Source organism: Panthera leo, chromosome A1, assembly GCF_018350215.1.
Source record: "Panthera leo isolate Ple1 chromosome A1, P.leo_Ple1_pat1.1, whole genome shotgun sequence".
In the NCBI taxonomy this organism is placed as follows: Eukaryota; Metazoa; Chordata; class Mammalia; order Carnivora; family Felidae; genus Panthera; species Panthera leo.
Genome location: NC_056679.1, coordinates 225,223,096 through 225,247,430, shown reverse-complemented (window position 1 = coordinate 225,247,430; position 24,335 = coordinate 225,223,096). Strand labels below are relative to the sequence as shown.

At 47.4% G+C, this 24,335-nt stretch overlaps 1 protein-coding gene across 1 annotated transcript in view; it reads right to left on the bottom strand.

Annotated features, from left to right (window-relative positions):
- MYO10 (myosin X) overlaps nt 1–24,335 on the bottom strand; it is a 226,705-nt gene that overhangs the window by 129,872 nt on the left and 72,498 nt on the right. The window contains exon 3 of the mRNA XM_042952894.1: nt 839–997. Within this exon, the coding sequence (XP_042808828.1) occupies nt 839–997 (159 nt within the window). The remainder of the gene's footprint in view (nt 1–838; nt 998–24,335) is intronic.

Genomic DNA, 24,335 nt, shown 5'->3' with positions numbered 1-24,335 from the left:
GAACACCATGGCATTTCTCTAGATCAGGCTGTTTAAAACCACGCGGCAAACGTCAGGTCAATCGGGCAAGCATGACACTCGCTATGTAAAAAGCAGGGGAAAATTAAGCAGTAAAACTGCACATAACAGATTCCTCCTCCTTTCCCAGCCCTCCTCCCCCTTTCTAAGGGTAAATAAATAAATTGGAGGAACATGGATACCACGCAGGCCCGTCTTGAGTTTCCGTTAGCACCTGCTGGCTTGCTGTGAAGGCTGACGCTACTCATCAAAATCACAAATATATTGGCAAAATTAACCGTAACTGCTAAAGAACAAAAATTACTAAAAGATCGAGAGTTTTTACAATACTAAAACTTGAGGTTTTTAGGGACAAACCTGTACAAATTTGAACTTGACAAGAAGAAAGTGTCAAGAGTTGCCCCCTTTATTATCAAGAGTTGGAAACAGGCAGATGAAAAAAAAGATAAAATCTGCAGGCTCACCTGAACAGTTAAACTAATCTCCGTACTCTAATTCCAAAAAGTACGTATCACGGAAATGACTTTTTGAAATGATTTCTAAATACTACTTTCATTAACACCGATCTGGACCGCGAACAGAATGCGCTCGTAAAAAGAGGTCAGATCACCTCTTTCCAATAGAAAGTAACGATCAAGGCAAGAAACGCGAGAACACGATTTCTCGAGCCACGTTTCCAGTGTGGCGAAACACCCGGAGACACAGTCTGACTTCGATGAACTGGAGGTTCTCAAAAGGCCAGAAAACACCCTCGGAAAACAAAAATTAACATTCACTCAAACCTGAGGGATTTTTACAGAGACTTAAAGTTGGAACTTACGTATATTTGATTTCTCTTATATCGCCGGTACAAGTTGTGCATGATGGAGCCCCCGTGGAGCTCCGTCAAGGTGGCCATGTCATCGACGCCCTCTTCGCTCACGGGGTGCATGGCGGTGACCTTCTGGTGGGTAATTGTGCTCTGCTTGTAAGTGAACACCTGGGAGCAGAATGAATTCAGTTGTTTAGTTATCGGCGGTGAATGCTGTCCGCAGACATCTCCCACCTTAAAATACGATCCCAGTACCAGTTTTAGCAACAAGAGCCTGAATTGGCCAAGAAAAAGTACACTGCAGAGAACTTTTTCATTTTCTCTGTGCGCCTATCTATTTTTAGAGGAAGCAATCATTTGACAATTGCTATTAGATATTCCTAAAAGACATTATTAGCTCAAGTACTAGCCATCCCTTGGAGGACACAGAAATCATAGATGCACAGTTCGCTTCTCTGCAGATTTCTCCTGTTGCCATACATCAGTAAGGGTTAGGACCCTGGGTAGGGTAGGATCCCAGGGTTAGGACCCTGGCTAACCAAACTTTTAGAAAATAATTTGGCTTCCCTGCATAATGTTTCCCATGGGATCATACAGCATATCTCAAAACTTCATCATAAAAGCTCTTCAATTTAAGTGTTAACATAAATTCACCCTGGCAGTCTCCACGTTTGTTCAAAGAGTGGAACGCACCTTCCCAGGAATGTTCAAAAAGATGTCCTTGGACTCTATCTCCTCTCCACCAGGATATGTAGCAAACAAACGCCTTCTCAGATTTAAAATAAAACTGGTGTGTTTGTCTATCTTGCTCAAAATTCCAAACACCATTGATGAGTGCCACATACACGCGGTAGGTAGCATGTGCATGACAGAATTCTGAGATTTTAAGACTGATGACTGAATTTCCATGCATTTCTGAAATGCTTTTGTGCCACTGATTTGATTGAGGACTTAACCATGTTGGGGCACCTGGCTGGCTGGCTCAGTTGGTAGAGGACGCGAGTCTTGATCTTGGGATTTTAAGTTCGAGCTCCATGTTGCATGTAGAGATTACTTAAAAATAGAATCTTACAAAAAAAAAAAAAAAAAAGGACTAACCGTATTAAGTCAGCTCCCGTCTGATGATCAAAGTTTGGCCAGCTTTACATATAAACTCACGTACATAACAAAATCATTTGATTATGGTGTCTACTCCATAATTATTCATTTTATACTTTTATAATACTCATCCTTTAAAGACATGAATATATAAGAAGGACCTAAGTAACGTGAAAAATGCACAGTCTTCACAGGCACACGTACTTCACATGTGCACATGCACAAAACGACTTTCTGGAAGAGTATCTGCAGAACTTCCTGACCGGGGAATTCTATTTTTAAATATCAACCAGATGCCTACATGGCAACAAATAGTATGTTATTGCAAAAGAGAATGACACACGAAGGAAAGCAAAAGTACCAATCCAATGGTTTCCAGTAGCCATGAAAAAGGGCATGTTTTATTTTTTCTAGAGAAAAAAATAAAACTTCAGCCGTGGCATTTCTGCCACACGAACCACAAAAGTTGGTCAAAACCAGTCCTGAGAAAGTGCTGGAGGCCAGGGCAGACACCGGAACCATCCTTTCTCAGGACGAGCCACTCTCCCCAGCTGCTTCCTGGAGGCACATCCACCAGGAGATGCTCCAGCCCCAGCGGCCCCACCTCCTGGCGAGGAAGCCAACCCCCACCTCACCCCCTGCCACGGAGGCACCCACAGGGCAGGCCAGGCCTGGGGCCCGCGTGGGGAGTGCAGGGTGGGGTATGCCACGGCCAAGATAACAGGTATTAAAGAAAACGCACAGGGACATTCAAGAGTGGAGGCATGCTTCTAAGACACTGCCTTTCCATCCTAACTCATGGAGGAACACTGAAGGAACAGAGATTTAGGTCAAATGTAGAAGTCGTCTTGGGGCAATCTGGAAAATCCCAGAAGTGAACGGCTAAAAAAAAAAAAAACCCCTCTGCCCTTCCCCAGCTTTGCCTCATGCCAACGATGCTAATCCAGGCGGGTTTTCTGGAAACACTAACCATTGGGCTGGCACTGGGGTCTTCACCTGCAGTGACTGTGACGGTGGGGGGAGGAAGCAGAACTTGTCTGGCCCCGTGAGCTCCCAGCCAGCTGAGGAGGGCAGAAAAGAGTCCCCGTGTCCCCTCTCTGCTCCCAGAGCACACGGGAGGCGGCTCTTCTCACTCTGCTTGCTCAAAGCTCCGGCCACACAGCAGGCGGGGTGGCTGCCCCAGGTTCCCGGGAAAATGTGTCCACAGGAAAGACGACAAGGCACCAGAGCGGGCGCGACGGGCTCCCGCTCAAACTCCCCCAAGACTCACCATCGGCAAGTCCCTCCCAAGGTGGAAACAGCCCTACCTGCTGCTTGAGTACGCTGAGAATTCCAGAATGTGAGGACAGAAATGTTTTAGAATACGGACAGGTCATCTGAATTTCTATGGAGTCTGCCTTTTGGAAATACTCACATACAGCCCACAATACTTAGACACTAAGTGTTTATATATGTGTCTATATACATAAAACTAAATACTCATGTCATCTGTACACATTTCATTGGTTTTTTTTTAATGCCCTGGGAACAGCAAGACAATGCGTGAGCCAAAATACAGAGGGGGGCACACGGGCACTGACAGAAATGGCTACACACTGTAGAGTTCCCACCTTCATACGGTTATTCGTCTTCAGGTTTTCAGGAGCATGCTGTGTGTAGAACGGGGACACACGCAGTGGGAAAATCCAGAGAACTAGGCCAATCCTTCCCATGGCCTCAAGAAGACAGAATCAAGATGGCAGGTAATAGTTACATAAATAAGAGGGGCGCCTGGGTGGCTCAGTCGGTTAAGCGCCCGATTTCGGCTCAGGTTGCGATCCTGTGGTTTGTGGGTTCAAGCCCCGCATTGGGCTCTGCGTCGACGGCTCCGAGCCTGGAGCCTGCTTCGGATTCTGTGTCTCCCTCTCTCTCTGCCCCTCCCCCACTCACATTCTATGTCTCTCTCTCTCTCTCTCTCAAAAATAAATCAACATTAAAAAAAAATCAAATAGCTACATAAATAAGAGACGACGAACAGAAAAAAAAAAAAAAAAAAAAAAAGACCAAAACATTATGCCAACTGCAGCTGCTCAAAACACTGATTACTCCCAGAAAAGTAGGATATGTAGAAAATGTATTTGTGAAGGAAAGGCAAGGATAACCACCCCTTCAGAGATGGGCTAATATCTGTAAAGATTCTAGAATGGTGCGTGGGGCACTGTAGATGCTAAATAAGTGGCTGAGAAATTAAGGAAATGCATTCATTCGAGCAAATATTTACTGGTGCGGTCTAAGCCCTGGGAATATGGCTTACATTCCAACAAGGGGAAGAAAATAAAACCAAATATACACGTAACTATCACACATGGTCATGAATCTTTTTTTTTTTTAATTTTTTTTTAAACATTTATTTATTTTTGAGACAGAGAGAGACAGACATGAAGCAGGGAGGGTCAGAGAGAGAGGGAGACACAGAATCTGAGACAGGCTCCAGGCTCCGAGCTGTCAGCACAGAGCCCGACGCGCGGCTCGAACTCACGGACCGCCAGATCATGACCTGAGCCGAAGTTGGACGCTTAACCGACTGAGCCACCCAGGCGCCCCAAATCTTTATGAAGACATAAATCAGGGTATAGGGACCAAGTACCACCAAGGCTTACTTAATGCTAAATATGTGAGGACAGCCTCACTGACAGGGTCTCTACGTTGATGTTACCCTAAGGAGGTAAGGGATGGGATCCGCCCCCTGCACTCAGTGTGTTAATGTGCACTGGACGAATTAACACCTGATTTAATCTAGAAAGATTTCAAAGGATTCATGACACCCACAGTCTTAGTCAAGAATTTTTAAGGAGAGTCCCTTGAAGCATCAAAAGGCACGGCTACGTGCGACAATTAAGAGGGTATTAGTTGCACGAGATTATTCCCAAATAGCAGGAGAACTCTAGGTTTACAGAACGGGATTATTTTTACAGGAATTTTTTGGGGAACAAACAGCCAGAATACCAAAATGTATTCCTAAAAATCCAATTCAGAATAAACGGACTTCCTCCAACGGAGCATATACTAGGAGAAAGGTGGTAAGGTTAAGAAATGGAACAAAATATGGAAAGATTAATAGACAGGAAACCAATTTAGAGAAAATGCAGCCTCAGAACAAACAGCTCCTGTTATAGAAATACAAGCCGCGGGTCACAGGACAGGCTGGATTAAGCATGGGAGAACAAAGGAAACCAATCAACATGATTGGAAAAACAACTCAGAAGGCTTGCCTAACGCTGGGTCTGCTTCCACACGAAGAATCACAAGGTCTGAAGTCAATTAAGTAAAACATAGCTGAGCTACTATCCATTTTTACCTTGAAAAGTTTTTAAAGTTTTATTTATTGAAGTCATCTCTGCACCCAACGTGGGGCTCAAACTCACAACCCAGAGATCAGGAGTCCCACGCTCTTCTGACTGAGCCAGCCAGGCATCCCGATCTACTTTTAACCTTAGCATAGCACTTACATTGCAAGGAAACTCGCACCACGTGAATGCAAGAGTCTCCATAACACAAAGTTATGTATATGTGGGCATATGTATACACACACACACACCTCTCTTATTGCAAGTCATTAGAAGCCCCAGTCATTACATTTAGCTTTTCTAATCGAAGAGAAAGGAAAAAGAAAGTAATCCTGTCATGTCCTCCCCTGATGGGCAGATGGGGTAGAGGGTGTTCTCAATCTGGGGAACCTCATCTCACTACATCCTAGAATTTCCGCTAGAGTATTTTTTTTAATGTTTATTTTTGAGAGAGAGAGAGAGAACATGAGCAGAGGAAGAGAGAGGGAGACAGAGGATCCGAAGCGAGCTCCACGCCGACAGCACAGAGCACAACGTGGGGCTCGAACTCACGAACCGCCAGATCGTGACCTGAGCCAAAGTCAGACGTTTTAACTGACTGAGCCACCCAGGCGCTCCCTCAGCTAGAGTGGTTCTGAATTCAGCACCCCTCCTCCACCCACGGAACACGCGGCCCTATCTGCAAACAGTTTTGATGGCCAGAAACACCACAGGATTATTCAGGCCGAATGTCAAGAGGGCCAGGTGGAGATACCCTGGTCTAGAATGGCCAACCCACCAGGGGTCTACACAGATCCTAGAAAAAAAATGATGCGAACGAGCCAAGGCCTATGAACAAAACCTTTCATCAAATATAAAAACGTTTTGGAAGCAAAGACAGAAAAACACTGAATAGGGTTCATCAAAGAGCGTGACACTATTCTGCAATTTCGTTTTTGGCTCTTTGTTATTTGTCTTAAGTTAAGAAGGGTAGGGGTGAAAATAACGACAGTTTCTAGGCATTGGGGTTTGCTTATATTTGTGTTCCCTTGTTCTGTATGTGTTCGTACAGATATGATCTACCTGTACCGTATCATGATCAGATGCTCATGGGCCAGCTCTTTCTTGTTCCTACCCCGTCCAGGGCGGCCCTCCCGTGTCGGGGCCACGTGCATCCCGCTACCTTCCTTGAGGCCTCAGCCCCAAGGTGATCCTCTCAGAAGACGCCGACGAGGTCAAGGGCACCATGTCGGATTCCTCTTTATTCTGCTGTGGGTACTCTCTTTCTAGCTCCCGGGACAACCTGTAATCGCTTATTATCTCACGTGTTCAAAAACCTCCTGTGGGTCCCCCACTCTAGGACCTCAGGTCAGTCTCTTTTAACTCATTTGACCGCAACCTACAGTTAAAAAGGTTTTATTCCATGAACTACCACACGCACAGTTTCATAAAACACTTGTCGCGATGGTCGACGCACCTCAATCCTTTCTACTCTGTTTCTTTTCAACGCCGGCTGTGACCCCGTAAACTGATTTCACGTCTGTTGTGGGTTGCGAACTATGGTCTGAAAGCTCCACGAAGGCAAGGAGCATGCCCACCTCGTTCCCCAGTGCCAGCCATGGCCTACTACACGGACTCAGTAAACACGGCAGAAACACAGAGTAAGTGGTCCTCGCTTTCAAAACGATTATAACATGGGGCGCCCGCGTGGCTCAGCGGGCAGAGCGTCTGACTTCGGCTCAGGTCATGATCTCGCGGTCTGTGAGTTCGAGCCCCGCGTCGGACTCTGTGCTGACAGCTCGGAGCCTGGAGCCTGCTTTGGATTCTGTGTCTCCCTCTCTCTGCCCCTCCCCACTCATGCTCTGTCTGTCTCTCTCTCTCTGTCAAAAATAAACATTAAAAAAAAAAATTCAAAATGATTATAACATGAAAGGAGAGGCAAGGTGGGGTAATGACCAAAACATGGCTTTAGACACCTGGAGGCAGATCCAGCTGGATTCATTTCTGCTGGATCTGGGCTTCCGATCCTTTCAGGAAAGTGAGCAAGGTTCTTGCACCTGCTCTGGCCCATGATTTTTTTCCACCTGCAAAGTAAGAACGGTAATAGCGATACCCAACTCGGAATTATCACGAAAGCTAAGGAACGTAGGTAAAAGTCACAGGGACTGGCACAAACAAGGGCTCCACAAACGGCACCTATCCCCACGAGGGGGGCGTAACGCAAGGAAGAACAGAGAACGTTCTAAAAGGAAATGAATCAATTGTCCTTGCACAGAGGAGCCCAGACTCCTTAGACTTGAGCCTGGAGATTAGCTGTGTGAACTAGGCAATGAGCAAAAGGGAGGGGTACACATTCAGTTCTACAAACTTCAGGACAATCGCAACTTGTACGTTATCTGATGAAAAACCAACATATACCTTCTTCTGTTTCGATTCCCTTCGCCCAAATCCGGTTGGCCTTGTTTGGGTTTTCTCTGGATTCGACCTCGCTTCTGGCGGTGCCTCTCTTAATTCAGTTTCCTACTTTCTTTCATGTATTGACTCATCAACTCATGACTAAAAGGATGATCAATGATAGAGGTTAAGACTTCTGCCTCCTGACCTGTGGCTAAATTGAGCAATCGTGGCAACCAAAAACGAGCTTTCTCATGGCCAGCCCCTCTGACTCAAGGCTCTCGGTGGCGACGGATGCCCTTAGGCGCACTGTGGAGTCTAAGAGGAAGTGGCCTCCTGTTTTTGCTGCTGCCGTGGGAGCCTGCAGAAAGCAGACGGGGCACAAAAATGTAAAGTCCACTAGAAAGTTCCACGGAAATCTCATCAAAAGTAAAAGTACTCTCCCAGAGTGCACGGAGGAAATGGCCACGGTCCCTTGCGTTCAGCTCCCATTCGTCAGAGACTTAGCATTTTAGTGACATGGCACAGGGGGTGAAAATCATCTTTACGTAAGGGTTTGGTGACTAGAATCTGCCCTGGGTGAGCTTCTGGATACCCGACGACTAAATACAGATAAAAGAAAGATTGAGATTTTCTTTTTCAGAGATTCAAATAGTTTGTGAGATGAAGCCATGTTTTAGATGTTCAGGTGATTTATTTTGAGAGAGAAAGAGGGAGCGAGGGAGGGGCAGAGGGAGAGGGAGACAGAGAATCCCCAGCAGGCTCTGCGCTGGTTAGATGCTGGGTGATGCAGGGCTCGAACCCATAAACCATGAGATCATGACCTGAGCCAAAATCGGGAGTCAGACACTAAATTGACTGAGCCACCCAGGCGCCACTGATTAAGCCATTTAAATTGTCATCAAGTTTTCAGTGCCTGACGCCACAGGGTGCATGGCATCTGGGTCAAAACCAGCGTAAGGGAAAAGGTTGGGCACAGGCACAGGGCACTTAGTGACGGCCGGCCGTGTGCACCAGGCACACTGAGGATATGCCCTCATGTGATCCGAGGCAGAGGAGGCCACACTGTTGCTCAGTCTTTTGGAGGATGAGTTCACAAAGGATCAGAGAAGCTAGGGAACTTGCCCAAAGGCACACAGCACAGCTAGCATTTGATTCCTTGGGACTGCGGAAAAGCACACACGGTGCAGCCAGACCTGGGGGGGTCACCAGTTCAGGGATAGCATTTTGCATTCCAGCTCTGCCACTGACTGGCTGTGAACCCTGGGCATTTATTCCGCTATGTTTCACTTCTTTACCATTTCTAGTTCCCTCGGTTGCCATTTGTGGCAGGCTGTGAGCTGGCCCCTGGGAAAACAAGGGTGACCCTGGGAATACAATAAACGGCCTGTGGTTCAAAGAGTCTCCCGAGCACCAAGAAATGAGAAAAAAGAGCCATTTCCACCGTGTGGTGGGGGCCAGCGCAGAGGAAATTCCCGGGGTATGGTGGGGACCAGCCACGTGGGACAGACCTCAGCCAGGGAAGAGCAGAGACAAAGGCAAGACAGTGCAGGGCACCCGGGGAGTGGGGTGTGACGGGGGCAGGGTGTGGGGGGCCTCCTGTGCCCTGCAGTGACGCTTGGCCTCTGACCTGAGGTGGGGGTTGACACGTCTCCACTTATTATTCATCATCATAGACAGCTGATGTCAAACCTGACCCCGCGATCGCTCTTCTAGAGAAACAGAGAAGAGAGCTCACTACAAAATGTAATTCAATGAGTCCGACTTTCCAGAAACCCCGCAGGAAAGCGATGCCTAAATCACTTCAGGCGTAATCACTACAATCACTGTTGTCCCCAAAGTGGGGGGTTTCTTCCCGGGGCGCCTGGGGGGCTCAGTTGGTTAAGCATCAGACTCTTGATTTTGGCTCAGGTCATGACCTCAGGGTTGTGAGATCAAGCCTCTGCTGCCAGTGGAGCCTGCTTAGGAGTGTCCTTCTCTCCCTCTCTGGCCCTCCTCCCCTCCTCATGCGCATGCTCTCCCTCGCTAAAACAAAATTAAAAAAACACTTTTTTAATTGGAGAGTTTCCAGGTGCCTAGGTGGCTCAGTCGGTTAAGTGTCTTTTTTTTTTTTTTTTAAACGTTTATTCTTGAGAGAGAAAGACAGAGCATGAGCGGGGTAGGGGCAGAGAGAAAGGGAGACACAGAATCCGAAGCAGGCTCCAGGCTCTGAGCTGTCAGCACAGAGCCGGACGCGGGGCTTGAACTCACAGACTGAGGGATCATGACCTGAGCTGAAGTCGGATGCTTAACTGACTGAGCCACCCAGGTGTCCCAAGCGTTTGACTCACGATCTAGGCTCAGCTCAGGATCTCACTGTTTGTGAGATCGAGCCCTGCGTGGGGCTCTGGGCTGACAGTATGGAGCCTGCTTGGGATTCTCTCCCCCTCCCCTCAAAATAAACAAACAAACTTAAATAAAAATTGGAGGGTTTCTTCCTGCCTTCCTGTGCGCAAATAACACACGACCAAAAGCATCAGCAATGAGACACACAACACAACAAGGGCAGGAAGCTTCGGCGGGTCACTGAGCACGAGACTTTCTGAGGATACTCGAGACTTCACAGGCAGACCAAGAAGGATTATGAATCTGAGTAGTCTCATGGCATCTAGGTGGCTCAGTCAGGTGAGCTTCGGACTTCAGCTCAGGTCATGATCTCACGGTTCACGAGCTCGAGCCCCACTTCAGGCTCTCTACTGTCAGTGCAGAGCCTCTGTCCTCCTCCTCTCTGTCCCTCCCCCGCTTGCTTGCACACACACTCTCTCTCTCTCAAAAATAAAATAAATTTAAGCGTCTGAGAAGTGTAAAACAGCAGGAAGCTAACCTGTGGACACGACATCGGCCAGCGGAGAAGCAGAGCCCTACCACACGATGAGCGGTGCAAAATCAACTACCTCGTTCGCATGGGCAGCTGCCCCCAGCCTGGAAGGTCTAGGTGATGCCCTGGCCCTGATCTCTGCTGGTGAACTTGAGAGAAAAAAGTTAACTGTTATAGTGAGTTGGCAGAGTCGGGAGGAATGACTATCACGCTCACACACATTAAAGAACATACTAGTGCTTGCGAGTTAAGGAAATTAAATGGAAAAGAAGGAATCGGAACTTACAGGCAACATTTAGGAATGGTGATTTTACAGAATTATGGACAGATTTCTTTTAAATGCGAAACTGTACTGCTTTTTTATTCATAAAAGAAGTTTTAGGAAAATCTGCCTGAAAAAAAAATTACACTTGGTCCCAAGCTGTGCTAGGAAGTGTCTTGAAAGCTCTCTTGTATATATCACAAGATGGTCATGCCCCTTAAGCCAGTCTTTCCATGTTTGAAGGATTTAGAAAGAAAAAGATGGCTTTATACAAATTTTTTTGATGTTTATTTTTGAGACAGAGAGAAAGAGAGAGAGCGGGTGGATGCTAAAGCAGCGGAAGGGTGCAGGGGGGCGGGGGTGAGGGCAGACAGAGGATCCATAGCAGGCTCTATGCTGACAGTAGAGAGCCCAATGCAGGGCTCGAACCCATGAACTATGAGATCATGACCTGAGCTGAAGTCAGCCACTGACCCAACTAGGCCACCCAGGCGCCCCAAATATTTTTTCATTACAATCATACTAACTTAATTTATGACAAAATTATACTAGGCACACACATAATATAATCCTATGTTTATTTTTTTAAATGCATACACATAGATATACACACACACACACACATACCAGCAACTCTGTGCCCACAGATACACACACACACAAGCAACTGTATTCTTGGGCATTCCTTCTATATAAGTGAAAACTTACATTTGCACAAAAACATGCACACAAGCATTCATAGCAGCTTTTTGTGTAAAAGGCAAAAGCTGAAAAAGCCAGTCCCAGAAGGTTACACAGGCTACGATCCCACTTACAGAATATTCTTGAAATGACAAAATTATAGAGAATGAAGGGCAAATTGGTGGATGCCACAAGTTGTGAAGGGAGTGGGGGCAAGAGGGTAATGGGTGTAGCTATAAAGGGGCCACATGCCGGGTCCCAGTGTTGATGGAAAGGTTCTGCATCTCGACTCTATGTCAAGACCCTGATTGCGCTATTGTGCTTGAGTTTTGCAAGATGCTATCATCGAGAAAGAGTAGGTAAAGGGTATATGGAATCATTCTGTATTATTGCTCACAAATGCATGTGGAGCTACAGTGATCTCAAAACAACAAGTTTCATTACCAAAAAGTATAAAAATATATGCAAAAAGGCTAGAAGAAAATATATCAGAACTCCAATAATGGATCACAAGCTTGTAGGTGTTTTCACTTTGTTTTTTATACTTTTCTATCACTCTTTTCCTATTTGCTAAAAGCTTAAAACATTTCTAGCCTTAAAAAAAACAAATCAGTCCAGGGGCACCCAGGTGGTTCAGTTGGTTAAGCATACAACTTCAGCCCAGGCCATGATCTCACAGTTTGGGAGTTCGAGCCCCAAGTCGGGCTCTGTGCTGACAGCTCAGAGCCTGGAGCCTGCTTCAGATTCTGTGTCTCCCTCTCTCTCGGCCCCTCCCCTGCTTGTGCTCTGTTTCTCTCTCTCTCTTTCAAAACTAAACATTTAAAAAAGTTTTTTCAAAAAATCAGTCCAATCAAAAATCACTATCAGTGAACATATCTGGATACATATAACTGATTCAATTAATTTAAACAGTGACTATTATAGAGCTATTTTCCCCAAATAACAAAAACGAAATGAAATAATACCCTCCCAAGAGTCACCAGCAATTAGAAGGAGTATAGGGGCTTCTCCTCTAATCCACTTGTAATAAGCATGGTAAGTTTCAGCCCAGAGAAACCACAAAGCAAGAGGCAGGTATGGGACAAAAGCCTACAGAGCCCAGGTTCTTGGTCCCGTGCTCCTGAGACAACTGGTCCACCAACTTTTGCTTCTGAGGCTCCTTACTCCTGGTCCTAACGTCCTGATCCTTGCTCTAATTTTGTGTGTTCCTTTTGGTCCCTCTCTTGCAAGTCAGAAGCCCAGACTCTGATAGCATGAACTTGAATTCTGGTATCGAAGCTCCGTTCCTAGAATTCCAAACCATTTTGACGTTTCAAAAGCACCTCTACACACACACACACACACACACACACACACACACACACACACACACAGACCTCCACAACTTACCCTCATCTCATCAAGAATGACACCTTTGGCACCTGCTGCCCAAGCTAGAAATTGGAGTCAACCTCAAAACCCCTCCCTACTGCTGACCATGTCTTCTCTGCAAGTCCTAGGTCAGGTGATCAACACTGTCCAGAACCCATCTGCTCTCCTCTTCCTCTGCCTGCCTCACATTTTTCATCCAACCCCACAACTACTTCCTAATAAGTTCCTCTGCCTCCGGTATCTCATGGCGTGAATCCAACGGTCCTCAAATTAGAGTCCAAGAAACATTTTTTTAACGTGGAGTTTTAATTTTAATGACTAAAAACGTTTTCTACTAGTTTTAAAGATAAGTTTTCTTGGCCGTGAGAACTGTGAATTCAAAGAAATTTTCAGAGATAAAATTTTGGTTTCTTACACTGGTGTTTCCCAAACTGGGACCAACTAGGATCTTTTAGCGGATTCCATACAAGCCTGAACAGCACAGACCCAGAGGGCTTTGAACCCAGTCTGCTTCCCATCAGCTAAGCAATTTTAACCTTCTCCGGTTACACCACATGCTAGCCCTCAGTTTCATCATCTATAAAATAAGGATGATAATACCTACACGTCAGAGTGGTAGTGAGATCAGAGTAAGATAATGCACAATAGGAATTTAGCACAGCTCTTGGTACTGAGCAAGCAACTCAAATATTTCACCGTTAGCCGTGTTACTGTTACCAGTGACATGCATTGATTGGAATTCTCACAATTTGTTCCCAGTCACTTCCAAGATGAAGAAAAATCTCCTTATGTGGGTGGATTCCCTACAATGCTTTCCTGAGGGGCCCCCACTACTGCTCCTACCAAACTGACTCCAGGATTACAGACCGACTTAGAGTTTCCCGCCCCCTCTTTCCAACCCCTCACCATGTTCCATACTCCATGAACTGTCCTGGGATCTGTCCTGCATTCCTCCAGATGACCCGTCTTCCAAGCCTCCACCACCACGCCCAGCCTGGCAGGAGTGCCCTTCTTTCCCACAGCACCTTGGACGGAACCTCTCCTGTCACTTAACCACACTACGCTATCTTACCCTCTGTCTTATCTCTGCCGAGGGACCAGGACTGGCAGAACTTTCAGGCTCCTGTGTGGAAGCCGTGATTTCCTGGGGCCCCATGATGAAGATCTGCGGCTGTAGGTGGGCTGGTGGGGAGGAGGGCGAGACCAAATGGGGATGCCACAGTAGTCATGGATGCACTATCATCCTCATACTGGACCAGTCCGTGAGGACCTGGGCTGTATCTCGCGAAGACGTCTGAGTCCTCCTTGCCTCGTCAAACATCTGGCACCAGTAGCTGCTTACCAACTGTCTGCCAAAGTGATGAGCACCAGCTTCCTTCTATGGTGCTGAGATCATATACTTAGCACTCTGCACTGGTCATCTAAAACCGAACTCCAAAGGCTGAGCTGTAAATCAACGTTTTCCATTCACTGGCTGCTTTGAAACAGCCTTAAACTGAACAACAGTAATTCCTTGGCTGTTCTTAAGTGAAATGAAAAAAGACTTGGTCTTTGAGCCAAGTACGTGTCCATCTCAGAGTTCAAAAAGAGTCTAAATAATTTTTATAAATCTTAACTTTAAGCATTATGTGTTTTGCATGCCACTCATTTCCAAGTGTCAAATAAGAGACTCAAGTTATTTATGAATGCAGTGAACAAACCCAGATTCAGAATGACTCCCGATTGAAGCCAGAAGTCAGTTTGGCTACATATGTACAAAGAAGTCTGCTGGACTCGAACTTATGGTCCAAGAAGTAGGAGAAAACACCACCCAGCTAATAGGAAAGGCCAGAAACACAGCACAACAGATCAGAACATGGATGAGCTCCCACACTTCCCCTGTGGGCCAACCCCCCACCCCAGCCCCCTGCCAAGAAAATCTCTAGAAATGGCAGAGAACCCTATTGGAACTACTGGACGGACGAAAAAGAGGCAGAAGGCCTGAAAGACAACAGACTGAAAAAAATAATAGGCTACTAAGTGAAGACAGAAAAGATCTCTTTACAAAATTATATTTAATGAAAAATAAAACATGAAGTACTAAGATATTCTTGCTAGGATACGGACCATGAGCAAAATAAGGGGGCTAAAAAGAATACTGCTGGTCTTTCCCTAAAAAGGTGCCAGCAAGAAATTGTTTCTCCGCAAATGTCTATGAACACAAAGGACATAAAAGCCCGGCATGCCTTCTGCTGGAAATCTGGCCCGGATATCTAAAAGCCAGAGTCACCAAGCTTTAGAAACTTATGGGAATCTGGTTGGAATCTTAATCTTGAGAGCCGAGGTCACGAGGAGAAACATGGCCATGTTTTTGTCAATATCATCCTCCTCCTGTTAGCTTTCCCAAAAAGGGAGTTAGGAGAGCCTTCTTTTCCGGTGATCAATATCTGTATGATAAGCCTGCCTCCCTTCAAATTTCGACTTTAGAATGTGACAGAGTCAAAACGCAGTATAAAGACAAAGGGGCCCCTACAGCGTCTCTGCCACCACCAAATGGTCCCTATTCCCACCAGAGAGCAGCTCCTCCTCCCGGGATGTAGACCCAACACTATAAGCTTCACTCCCCACTTTTACGTCCAAACTCTCATACCCACACCTGCTCTCAGGCGTCAGCTACCAATGTTGTTCCGCCTCCATCTGCTTTCCAGGGACAAAGATCAAAGATCCTGGAGAAGACGGAAACCAGCAACTGAGCGACCCCACGCACACGACACGAGCAGACTGATAAAGAACGTGATGATGGAAATGTACCAGGGGACGGCCGCCCACCTTGCGGGCGTCCGAAAACCGAGGAAGCTGCATCAAACTCAGAGTAGTCCGCTCCCTCTCTCCGAAGATTTGCGTTAGAAATGAATTCATCCACATTCTTATCATTCTCTATATTTTTAAGTAATGTTTTAATGCTATCTTACTCCCTCAATAGCTAGTAATAGAGGCTACCATCAAGAGGACGGGAGTCAATGCAATGCCCGACGGAATGGAAAATGACGCAGCTGCTTTGGGAAGCGGTCTGCCCGCTCCCTCCAAGGGGAAACCTAACGTTACCATACGTGCCGGCAATTCCACTCCTAGATGTATACCCAAGAGAGGTTAAATCAAGTCCAGGCAAAAGGCTGTACATGAATGCTGACAGCATTATTTCTATTTGTCCGAAAGTGGAAACAACCCAAATGCCCATTGACAGATGAACAAATGAAGGTCACGAGGCATGCCTGTACAATGGAAGATAATTCCGAAAAAGGAATATAGTATGCCACAACGCAGGTGGACCCTGAAAGCATTACGCCAAGGTCAGAACAAGGTCAGACAGAGAATACCACATGTTACAGGATTCCATTTATATCAATGTCCAGAATAAGCAAATTCGGAGACAGAAAGTAGATGAGTGGTTGTCAGGGCTTGGGGGGGGGGTGGGCGGGGGGAGTTGGGGAGTGACTGCTCATGGGTTTGAGGTGATAAAATGTTCTAAAATGGACCATGGTGATGACTGCACAACTCTGAATATACTAAAAATCCCTGAACTGTGCACTTTAAGTGGGTGAATCCTATGGGGCCTGAATTATATCTTAATAAAGCTGTTTCGCAGAGGGTGGGGGGTGCCTGGGTGGCTCGGTCGGTTAAGCGTCCAACTCCTGATACGGGCTCAGGTCATGATCTCACGGTCTTGAGATCCAGCCCTGTATGGGGCTCCACATTGAACATGAAGGCTAAGATTCTCTCTTCTTCTCCTCCTGCCCCTCCCCTGCAAGCACTCTCTCTTTCTCCCTCTCTCAAAAACAACAACAACAAAAAGTTGTTCTGTTTCGTCTTGAACAAATACTCGAATCAGGCACTTGGTCCAGAAGATGGCAGAGGAAGACACAGGAGCCTCCCCCTTGCTGTGTGCCGGGCCCACCTCCCATACTGAATGGCGCCCACTGGAGCCCCCTCAGACATCCTGCCGACCACCACCCTGCTGATTAAAAGGCAGGCACCAAAGGGGTATGATGGAAACGCAGGCAGAAATGGGGTAAAACGAGCATTTCTGGAACGGGGATGGTCAGCCTGCACACAAGTGGACCCATCCTGCAAAAACCAGGAGCCCTGGGCTGACCACAAGGCATTCTGGAGAAGAGAAGGCCAGGAGCAGGAGAGACGGCTGAGTGAGAGCTCAAAGGATTAGGCTGAGGATGCCCAAGTCTCCTTTGGCTCAGACCAGCCTGCTCACTGACCCTGTGCTCCCTACACTCTGGGTGTGCCTTCCCCTCACCCCCCTGTGCCCCTACTGCCCTGCTCCATGGATGTGTCTGCCACCTTGCCACCAATCCAACCCTTCCTGGTTTTACACTACTTGGGTAAGAAACTTCAAAACTGGGGCGCCTGGGTGGCTCAGGCGGTTAAGCGTCCGACTTTGGCTCAGGTCATGATCTCGCTGTCCATGAGTTCGAGCCCCGCATCAGGTTCTGTGCTGACAGCTCGGAGTCTGGAGCCTGCTTTGGATTCTGTGTCTCCTTCTCTCTCTGCCCCTCCCCAACTTGTGTTCGGTCTCTCTCATTCTCTCGCACAGATAAACAAAAAAACCTGCAACACTAACCCAGGGGTCTCACACGAGCGCCCGGTTCAAGGTAAAGTGCACTTGTGGCGTTCGGCCGGGAGAGTTCTTTGTCATTCGTGGGCAGGTATTTAGTGCCCAGACCCTGACCCTGAAATGTCTGGCCTCAGTTTCAGTGACCAGGGGACAGAACCCCGCACGTCTCCAAATGCTATAATGCCCCCGGCTGGAAGACACTGGGATGCACAGAGCATGGGCATCTCCAGCGTAACGAAATCAGGCAAACACAGGCACGCACAGCTACACCTGGGGTTTAGGTGGAAAACTCAGAAGTCTTGAGAAGTCACCAGCAATCATTCGCTTAGTCTGTCTTAGACGCCTGTGCTCGAAATCACTTTATTAGGCATTATTTCAGATGACTGGGATATCTCGAAACACCACATTCTATTTCATTAACAATAAGTGAAAAATAGAATCCTTTTGGCAGAGTGAAGGGGTCCTGAGCACCAGGCTGCATAATAAGTCAGGCTGGCATCTCCTACAAGGGCAAATCTGTGCACGTGGCTGCCGTCCTGGCGTTGCCTGGGCACGAAGTCATGGCAGTCAGCTACCATTTCCTGTTCTAAGTGCAAGGTCCCGTGACATCAAGAGACAGGTGCAGAGAACGGTGGGCATTCATAATGCCAGGTAGATGCCCATTGCTATAGGCTTCCTTTCTGATCTCCCCAACAGTCTTGTCACTTTCCACAACTTTGCCGGCACGTTTACGTGAAGTCCGGCAAAAAGGTGCCAGGCAAGAGATCCAATTTCTTTGCTTGCAAGGGACCTGAGAATAAGATATATATTTTTTTTAAGTCTGTGGGAGTATTTTCTGTAAGATGGAAAAGGATCTGTCTGCAATTACTAGATAAACTATTAACACTTACTAAAGCCCTCAAAAGTCATTAAATAGAGTTTACTGAGAATTTAAGAGCAACGTTAACAGATCTCTCCATACAACTTTCTACGACAAGGTGTTTTCCGTCTCTCCACCAGGACTGTGAATGTTAAGCAATCAACTGGTGCATGTGGCTCCATTTTTCTCTCAAATACAGTACTGACTCAGGCAGAAATGAGGCAAAACCAGAACTCCCAGGAACTTTGATAGTCTGCAGAGAATTCTACAATTTTGGATTAACTCTCAAACTAAGAACCCCTGTTTGGGATTCATACTTGTTTTAAAAAATCTGCTACTTCAAAACCAGTAATTGTGAGAGCATCTAGCAACAGCCATGTGATCAATGGGTTTTTACAAGAAACATCCTTCCCCCAAAACGTACAGACTGGTAAGCAACCCAGACTGAAAGTCACACGGTCAATTTCCTACATCGGCACCGTGACTACCTCGGTGGGTGGCAGTGTGTCCCGGGAAAGCTGAGAAGTGACATTTAATTCTCCCATAAAGCGTTTTAGTGTGACGGTCATTGTGACTTAGAATCAGCACTGTTATTCTGCTTTTCTGTTTTTTCATTCTTTCATAAACATTTTTATTTGTAAGTACTCTCTACACCCAAGGTGGGGCTTGAACTCACAGCCCCAAGATCGGGGGGCACACGTTCCGTCAAATGAGCCAGCCTGGGTTCTGCTTTCCGAACTGGGTTCTGCCATTTCCCTGAATACGTAGTTAGAAATGCAGAGCGCTGTGCACGGCCCCAGAAGGAGGAGCCTGGGTCGGTGCGTAAGACCCAGAACAAAGGCCAGGCTGAAGCTAGACCTGGGGGTCATCCTCCAGCTGTGTGGAGGATGTGAAGAATTACCAGAAGATGCTGTCACCTGGGTCCCACCTCCAGTGGTTCTGATGGGTAGAGGTCCGGGGTGGGGCCAGTGAACTGGGTTTTGGCAAATCAGCTCAGATGACAGTGGGGTTGGTGACAACCAGGAACCACTAGACAGCATCTGAGATCATAGTCTCCCCTCCGGAGGACAATCTGAGAGCCGTTGCTACAGCCCCTGCCTGAGACAACACGAGGCAATTTGAGCAGAAGCCTCATAGGACAATGAGACCACGGTTAGAAAGAGCGTGGTGTGGTACCCAGCCATGCTTAACAGATGCCATTATTACTCCCAATACTATACTTATGTACCTACCCCTGTGTGACGGGGTGGGGAAAGCGAAGGCAGGCAATGGGTCCCATGAAACAGCCAGCATGAACAGATGTGGATCTGAATTCAAGGACTATCAGCGCACAAGGAAGAATCTATAGAATATTTAAAAAAAATTTTTTTTTCAATGTTTATGTATTTTTGACAGAGAGAGAGCATGAGCAGGGGAGGGTCTGAGAGAGAGGGAGACACAGAATCCGAAGCGGGCCCCAGGCTCCGAGCTGTCAGCACAGAGCCCGACGTGGGGCTCGAACTCACGGACCGCGAGATCATGACCCGAGCCGAAGTCGGATGCTCCACCGACGGAGCCACCCAGGCGCCCTGAGAAGCTGTAGAATATCAACCATCTGAATATCAAGGAAGAAGAGTTTCAGGATCTATGTGCTTGGGTAACTTAGTAGCACATTTCGGGGGAACAAGAATTCAGAGCAAGAATTCAGATCTGGATACCAAAGCAGTGATTAACATCGAACATTGTCCATCGAACATTGTCTATACAACCGGGGTTCAAGCCTCGGTTCTCCCACGCCCTGTATTTTGGCAAGCCACTTTGTTACAGTTCGAAGAGGCTATCTGTGCACTGTAATTCCAAGTTTAGCAGGAAGGGGAGGAACAGAGCAGGAGTGCGGGCGGCCAGGTAAAAGTTGGGGAGATCTGCGGATGCAAGGAGGAGAGGAGAACGGGGTGAACAGAATGTCGCCAAGCTCCGACAGTCTCTGGCCAGGTTTCCTACTGATGACCCGTAACAGAGCAATTAAAAAGACAGAAATAACACGGAAGTGTTTAAGCACACCTGCCCCATGAGGCTCTTTGCTTTGTATTTCTCAGCAGCAACACCTGATTTTTCTGTGTTCCAATAAGCCCTTGTGAAAAAACGCTTCATGCTCTAACCCTTGCTACTAGGAGGAACAGAGCTGCTACTCGCACACTGGAAACTGAGCCGAGTATTAAAAATGTCGGGGCCCCTGGGTGGCTCAGTCCACTAAGCATCTGACCCTTGATCCCTTGGCTCAGGTCATGATCTTATGGTGTGTGAGTTCGAGCCCCATGTCGGGTGCTGTGCTGACAGCCCGGAACCTACTTGGGATCCTTTCTCTCCACCCCTCCCCTGCTCATTCTCTCTCTCTCCAAATAAACAGACATTTAAGAAAAATGTTTCTATGTCTTCGGAGGAAAGGTGATAATTGCCAACACGGTACAAAAAAACCCCCCAACGGTGTAGACGCTTAAAGTGGCCGCTACCAACAAAACCAACATATGGGGGGAAAAGAAAGATTCAACGTAGGGAAGGTATCGTTACTTAAGAAATAAAAAGGAAGTGATTTCAAATGTTTAGAAGCTGCTTACATAACCCTGAAGACCGACCCAGAAAAAAGGATTACTCAGAAACAACACGCGGTTTCAGATGAATTCAGTTTTGAGTCTTTTCACGGTGTGTTAGAAGAACTGAGATATTACACGTAATCATTTTGTGGGTTGGGCAAAGCCTATTCAAACGGAGACAGTATTTCTGCACCGAACCAAAGGTCAGAGCAAATGATTAACAATGCAAACGATGCTGTTGCCCAGGTGGATAGTCCAGCAGATTTTCCAGATTTTAGAAAAACAGCTTAAAACGTCTTTCTTTACCTTGCACCAACACCAGATTGGCCTCTGCAAATACCTTTTATTTTTTTTTTTTAAGTGTTTATTTATTTTTGAGACAGAGCATGAACGGGGGAGGGTCAGAGAGAGAGGGAGACACAGAATCCGAAGCAGGCTCCAGGCTCCGAGCTGTCAGCACAGAGCCCGACGCGGGGCTCGAACTCACAGACCGTGAGATCAGGACCTGAGCCGAAGTCGGAAGCTCAACCGACTGAGCCACCCAGGCGCCCCTGCAAATACCTTTTAAATCACGCACAGGCAAGCAGGAGACAGCGGGGCCGGAGGTTAACTTTCATTTGAACAATGTTAATTTTTCAACTTTCTCCCAGGTAGAAAGGATAGCTGTGTCTCATGAGCTCCACGGACCGTCAAACTGGAGGAGGCTTTGTGGTCTGAGACACTAATAACGAATTCAGGCTGCCCTTCAACAAAGCCACGTTCTATTTGAACTCTTAACAATGGAAGCTGACTTCTATGCCAACTCTTCCTGCAAACTGTTTCTCATTAATAAGCTTTTTTGAAAGTGTGTCTAAGAATAAAGTCGATGATCTCTTTGTCCTGGCCTCCTTATTCCAGGCTCGGGGCCTTGGGAGTTTTGTTGTTTTTTGTTTTTCCCTAAACGTGAGGCACACATGAGGCCACAACTAGGCACAGCCATGAGACTTCCTGCTGAGATTAGCACAGTATCTGATAACTACACAAACAGGCCTCAATCACAGAAGCTGGGAGACAAATCTTTCGGGAGTATAGTTAGCAGTGGGGGTAGGATTACATAACAAACAGAAAGTCAGGCGGCAAGTATATTCTTGGTTTCACAGTATACGGTCAGCCCTCGGCCAGAGACCCTCATAGGAAACCCTTCACACGTACGTGCACACTTTAGAAAACGTGTCCCCATGCCTGTCGGAGTTTAAATACATGTACTTTCTGATGTGTGCGCTGACCGAGCTGGGGGGGTTTAAGTCGGCCTGCCTGCCTCTTGCCAAAAGCTCTTTTGTTCAAAACGTACTGACGCCAGGCCTGGGCACTGTGCAAGAGGCTGAGAAGATACAGTCAAGAGAGGGAGTGGAGATCCAGGGAAGGGAAGAGGCAGACTGAGAAATGGATCTTGAAAGTACCTTTAAAAGGTGCCGCACTAAAGGTGCAGGGGCAGACCAAGTTCACTGGGGAAATCACCTCCTCACGATGGTCCTGACACTTTAGTGATGCGACCTGACGCAGACAGGTCCACTTTTCGGAACCTTCCTAATCTATCCCAAGGCTGCACAAACACCTCCCACTCCCGGTCACAGGGCTGTTGGAGCATCAGAGAGGGTGGTTACTATGCACAGGTGCAGGGGACCGAGAAGCACAGGCCAAGAGGAGCAAGCACGGCTTGATGTGATTTAGCCCACTGGCTCAATCGTGAAACTGTCAAAGGCTTGTTTCCTTGAACAAGCCTGCTGTGGGTTCTGATTCTGCTCGCCCTGCTTCCTCCCATGACCTCTGTGCTCTCAGCCCCGAGCCCGTGGCCACACAGCCACAAGGCCCTTCCCTGCCACCCTGGCAGCCAGCTGACACCACACCCAGCTGGCCTGGTTCAGCACCCGCCTCCCCGTGTCCCAAAACCTTCCACGTGCTCCAGTTAGAACGTGCCCCACACCTACCCTCACCTTGGAAAGTGCTCCACCAGGGGCGCCTCGGGGGCTCAGACGGTTAAGCGTCTGACTCTTGATTTCGGCTCAGTTCATGACGTCACGGTTCGTGGGTTCGAGCCCCGCGTCGGGCTCTGTGCTGACAGCTCGGAGCCTGGAGCCTGCTTCGGCTTCTGTGTCTCCCCTCCTCTCTGCCCCTCCCCCACTCGTGCTCTGTCTCTCAAAAATAAACAAATGTAAAAAAAAAATAATAAAGTGCTATGGCAATGACCCACTCACAATATTCTTATAACCTGTACGTGCACATCTACATACACATATACACAAATATCTCTATACACATATGCGTATACATATGTATGTATAATTATTGCAATTCTCATCTGTATAACCTGGCAGATGCCCATGTTCCATCTGGCAATCAGCCCTCCGGGCAGGTGCTACTCTAATCCCGAATTTATGAACAAGAAAACTAGGACCCAGAATGTCCTTATTGAAGGTCCTGTGGTTAGCACGTAGCAGGCAGGGCTGGGAGTCCAAAATGCCCCGTCAGAGCATGCCAGGCTGCTGCTGGAGTGCAGGCTCGCGGACAAATCAGTGTGTGCGATACTTTCCGGGTTCAAAATACTTGTTTCATTTGTTTCCACAGGTCCTAAAACTCCCTTATCTAATGTTTTAAATAAATTTTTTAGTTTTTTAAATGTTTTTTTAATGTTTATTTTTTGAGAAAGCATGTGTGTGTGTAAGCAGGAGAGAGAAGGGGAGGGAGGCAGGAGGAGAGGGAGAGAGAGAGGGAGAGAGAGAGAGAGAGGGAGAGAGAGAGAGAGGGAGAGGGAGAGGGAGAGGGAGAGGGAGAGGGAGAGGGGGAGAGGGGGAGAGGGGGAGAGGGGGAGGGGGGGAGGGGGAGGGGGGGAGGGGGGAGGGGGGGGGGAGGGGGAGAGGGGGAGAGGGGGAGAGGGGGAGAGGGGGAGAGGGGGAGAGGGGGAGAGGGGGAGAGGGGGAGAGAGGGAGAGAGGGAGAGAGGGAGAGAGGGAGAGAGGGAGAGAGGGAGAGAGGGAGAGAGGGAGAGAGGGAGAGAGGGAGAGGGAGAGAGGGAGAGGGAGAGGAAATATATATCCCAAGCAGACTCTAGGCTGTCAGCATGGAGATTGATGCAGGGCTCGATCTCACAAATCATGAGATCATGACGTGAGCCGAAATCAAGAGTCAGACGTTTAATGGACTGAGCCACCCAGGCGCCCCTAAATATTTTTAAAAGTCACTCTTGTCCACCCATTGCTAAAAATCAAAATTAAAATGGAACAGCATTTTAAAACCGCATCCATGCTACGGAGTTGGACTCCAGTATAATACATCAAATATACAGGGACGGGTAAAATTACAGATCTTCTTTTGTAAAGAAAGTGAAACATCCCAGACAATGACAACTGGACATTAACACTCAGCCAGAAAGCTTGCAGGTCTTCTGAACTTACTAATAGCTTCAAAACTGGTTTGCACAGGTGAGGCTGGGAAGGCTAAGCGAGGACACCAATAAATAATAATTAC